General features: G+C 42.1%; 1 protein-coding gene across 1 annotated transcript in view; it reads left to right on the top strand.

Moving 5' to 3' along the window:
• col4a3 (collagen, type IV, alpha 3) overlaps window positions 1-5,000 on the top strand; it is a 53,312-nt gene that overhangs the window by 419 nt on the left and 47,893 nt on the right. The window contains exon 1 of the mRNA XM_042064320.1: window positions 1-135. This exon is cut by the window's left edge and continues 419 nt beyond it. Within this exon, the coding sequence (XP_041920254.1) occupies window positions 43-135 (93 nt within the window). The 5' untranslated portion in view covers window positions 1-42. The remainder of the gene's footprint in view (window positions 136-5,000) is intronic.

Genomic DNA, 5,000 nt, shown 5'->3' with positions numbered 1-5,000 from the left:
TGCCGGTGTGCCAAAACGTTGGGGATCTACAACGGCGCACCCATGCGCCGGATTCTGAGCCCCCTTTCCCCACTGAGGGTCTCGCTGCTCGGGATCTTAGTTTTTGGATTCCTGAAACAAGCAAGCTCGGAAGGAGTGAGTATACCAACAATTTAAACTTAAAGTAACAAAAATGACCATGCTCTGCATATTCTCTACGAAAAAAAGTGTACACAAATGGTTGCAGATTGTCAATAACATTGTAGAGAGAAGATGTGGAGAGTAAGCTATTTGCAGGTCGCTTGTAAACCTAATCTGCCCCGAGTAATCATTGTTCTTCGTATAACAATGTAATGAGATGTAGGCCTAATGCAATTCAAGTGAATATTTTATCTGCGGGGGCTTTTATTTAACCATCTTGAAAAAAATAAAAATAAATAATAAATATATATATATATATACATATATATATATATATATATATATATATATATATATATATATATATATTTAAATATTTGCTAGTCAGTTGTTAGTTTAGTTTTGTAGAGTTTAAGTGGTATGAGACGTAGCTTATATCCAACAGGGTGATCTGTTGTTCAGCAATTCGTTAGTTGCGTGTAGTGGGGTCAGGTGTGCTGGCGGGTCTTTAGTGACACATCGTTATCACCAGAGGGGCGCTTAGGAGCAGAACCACTTGGATGACATCACAGTTGAATTGTCCCTCTCTTCTTTTCTTTACTTATTAATTAAACATAATAATATGACAAGGGGTTGTCAAATAGTGTATTTGTGTGTATGTGTGTGTAGGGAATGAGTATAGGATTCAGAGTGGGAAGCCAACCTGGCTGAAAGCAAAACAGACTTGCAGAGCTAGTGAGATGATCCTGATCAAAAGCTGGTGCAAAGTAGAGATTTTTCATTTTAGATTGGTTGCCTTTCTTTGGCATGTTTATCAGATGGGAAATTTATGCCTGCCATAAATGAAGGTGGCAGTCCATCAAGGTCTTAGTCATTTGGGGGCGGTGGTAGCGTAGTGGCTGGAGCTAGCCTGGGTGTTCCCATGCTGCCTTGCGCGCGATTTGATTCACGCTGCTAAGGCAGCCTGGAGACCATGGAGCAAATTTTCTCCTGAGATAGGGAACCAATCACAGAACAGGGGGGAAAGCAAGACGATGATGAGCTATGCACAGACGCATTTGATAGACATCCGTGGCACCCAATAAACGGATCTGGGCATTTTTTTCAAATACGAGAAAATGAACATTTGGTTCCCAGACCACGTCTCATTGAGAAGTGGTGGCGCTAGCCAGGCTAGGCTGGAGCTGGGCTAACATGTAGTTGTGAGTTCAATGCCCGGCTACCACTGTTGTGCCCTTGATACGTCACTTAGGCCTAACCCCAAGTTGCTCTGGGGACAATGGGCCTTGTAAAATAATTTACATAAGTCGCTTTGGATAAAAGTGTCTGCTAAATTCATAAATGTAAATGCAGATTGGGTAGCCAACCTCAAATTTTGTGGGCGGGGCTAAGTTCGGCTGGCACCCAGGCTACAGATTGGGTGTTCCTGTTAGTTCGTGTTGGCTAAGAATTCCTCAGGTCAGTCTTCAGATAGCTGTCCGACATTGTACATCTGACCAAGACCTGTCCCTGGTGTGTCCCTGTGTAATGAAATGAGTAGAGGAACTGCTCAGTGGTATCAGTAAAGCTAAGGGTAAGTCTTGTGGGGGAATTATATTGACATGGTTTCTGCAGTTCAAAGAATGCAATGGGCCCAGCTATAGCATTGCCCCAGGGACCGAGCTGAAGAACATTGAATATTTCACTCAGATGGTTCAACTTAGAGCAGCTCATGTCCTGAAACAACCTCCAACTTAATTTCCAAGATGTTCTCTACTAACATGGGAAGATTATGGTTTTACTCCAGAGGGGAAATGTAAGAATATAATATGTATATACATTAAGATAAATTATTATGATTATATATATTATATACATACATAAGGATGCGGCCTAATATTTGGACACTAGTGCAAGTGTCATGGTGAGACCTGATAACAAAAGTAACATGACAGTTTCCCCTGGGATTATTCAATAACTCCTCACTTGAATGTTGTGGGTAGAAAACTGTTTGTGAAGCCCAACAAGCACTATGAGCTATGAGGACAAACTGGGGAGTTATAGATGACTGGCTTTTCAAGCAAGTGATTAAAGCTAACAGATCAATAACAAATTCAAGTTCAATTTCACATTGAATATATTAATCATTATAATTAAGGGACATTGATTTCTGAAATCATAATATGTCTGGTGTGGTCAGAGGGGCAAAGTCGTGTTGAATTGGTAGTTTTGGATTTATGTTCAATGGAAATCTGTCAAAAATTTCAGTGATGACAGACAGACAGAAAAACAAATCATCATGATCATGCTTAATAAATCTTACTTTATAATGATGTACCCGCCATACCTAATGCTTTAGTTGATGAGGTCATGAACTCATGTGAGATGTTTCATGTAAAGGTGAGATACTCATTCATGAGATAAAGGAATGACGTAATGCATAAATCATGAATCATAAGAAAACTGTTAAACACAATTTTAGCTTGGACCAGCTGAACTGTTACTCACCAACTTCTTACACTAGTGGTAGTTAATAACTATCGCCACAAATTATGCACACAAGTTCTGAGTTAACAAACAGTGCAAAGCTAGCCACTAAACTCATGAAGAGGATCACCTTCTGGATGTTAAACCTAAGCACCTCAAACAAACCTGTTCATGTTAAGACACCTGATAGGAAATATTTAAGGATTTGGTTATTTATTTAAGTGCTAACACCCTCAGCCACCCCAGCACCCTCAATCAGTAGCCTATAAAACTAGAAGCCACTGGAGTCTGTAGGACTGTGACAAGGGGCTGAGCTTTCTTTTGTCTTTGACAGATCTCTTGCAACGTTGTTTTCAGTGATCTAACTAATGATCTGTTTTAGAAAGACCAACGAGAGGACAGCTGTAGTTGGGCCCCCTGTAGATAAAAGAAATGGATTACATTTTTTAACGCTCTATGCACAGGACGTTTCTTAAATCTGGCTTTAAGACGATAAAAGGCTAGCCTGACGAGCCAGACCCACATTAAAATGTAGGGTCTGGGCACTCACCGTTCGCAGTGCTCAGTCCGAGGGGCGGGATAATCAGTTGTCTTTCAAATTCCCTCTGCACGCAATAGGACAGCGGCAGCATGAGTCCCATGCGTTTCCCACCAGCGGAGCTAGTTGGCTAGTTCAAACGTTTGCCAACTTAATAAAAGCTTAACTCGTGTCACACTGTTCGCCAACAGCAACATCCATCTTATTTGTTTTCATGTAGCAGGGAATTCAAGCCAAACCGTTGCAACTCTGCCATCAATCATTATGTTAAGCCCCCCTTCATCGATTTCATTGGCCTGATTGAGTTTCGATTTCTGGAGCTCACAAGCCAACGGAGAGTTGCTAGACTAGCCCTAATCTAAATCTAGACTAGCTAGGGGCGCGTCTAGATTTCTAGGCTAATAAAAGGCTACTCTGGTTACAACTTTGATACTCCAGATGACTCTGGAAGTCACAACTCCCTACTCTTACTCAGAGTAAAGTTACAAAATAGACCTAGCCCCTGCCCAACCAGAATGATCTGAATCAAAGCTGCAATATAAAATCAATGCTAATCAAGCTAGCACAAGACCGGAGCGTACCTATGTTCCCCGGATCCAGTGTTCCCCGGGTCCTATGTTCCCCGCTTTGTATGGGACCAGGGAACACAGGACCCTAACCCTAACCCCGAGTAGGGAACATAGGACCCGGGGAACATAGGGATGACCCCCACAAGACATCCTCTTCCTGTTCCCCCCAGCCCATCAGTTACATTCACATCTGACTACCATTTCACACTGACATTTATTAATTTAGTAGACGCTTTTATCCAAAGTGACTTACATATTATAATTACATTATTACAATTATATATTACAAGGGCCATTGTTCCCGGAGCAACTTGGGGTTGAGTGCCTTGCTCAAGGGCACAACAATGGAAGCCGGGAATTGAACGCACAACTTTTCAGGCTACTGCATGCTAGTCCAGTAGGCTATCTACCCTACCCAGATTAGCATACTGGGGACACAGTCCATGACACTGAGGGACAGATGTACTAACGCTTTTGCGCCCATTTCAGGCGTATTTGTTTCGCAATGTGCGTGTAAAATCATTGCGAGGTATGTACAAACAGGCCGCAATGATGTAAATGCGCAAACTGCCTGTCGCGGGAGCTGAAAGTGGCACATTGCGATTGTCATGTCATGCATATGCATTCATGGGAGGATCCAGGGGAAAGTGGGAGTTTAGCGTAAATAGATGGGAGGGGAAGAGTAAAGAGCGCCTAGTTATGTATTCTGCGGTATGTACAAAGACTGCTCCTGAAAGCGCACGTCTATTCTGCGCCTAAATACTTCCGCCTTGTAAAAGCAGGTGTTAATCCACATTGCAGTTCAATGCGTCAATAAGAGAACCTTTCAAAGACAACAGAATCGCTATTTAGAACACCAGTTTTTGTGGTGTATTTGTACTACCAAAAGCAACCTTAACTTTCGTTGGCCTTTCGCATGTCTTACTTTCACTTTCACGTCATTCACTTAAACTTTCCTACTTGCTAGATTTGACCAATCTTCCATAGCCTACGTGCACAAGTAGTTTGAGTAGAACTACTGATCTTCATTATCTCCCTGCTTGTTGACATCTTATCATGTATGGTATTATTTCATGATCGCTAAACGTTTGATTCTTTTTAATGTTGTCATCAGTTAACTTCATTCAACTGCGCTTGTAGGCGCTGCCATTCAGTTGTGGACGTTCGTAAATTGCGTTTATGGGCAGAGAAAGGCGCAGTTTACACTAAGGATTGAACGATTGATAAATACTACGGAAACTTGGGTCTGACAGCGCACGCAATCTGCGGTGTGTCCATGGCGCTGATAACGCTACGTTCGCAAATGT

Source organism: Alosa sapidissima, chromosome 15, assembly GCF_018492685.1.
Source record: "Alosa sapidissima isolate fAloSap1 chromosome 15, fAloSap1.pri, whole genome shotgun sequence".
Lineage (NCBI taxonomy): Eukaryota > Metazoa > Chordata > Actinopteri > Clupeiformes > Clupeidae > Alosa > Alosa sapidissima.
This window is presented reverse-complemented; position numbering and strand designations above follow the sequence as displayed.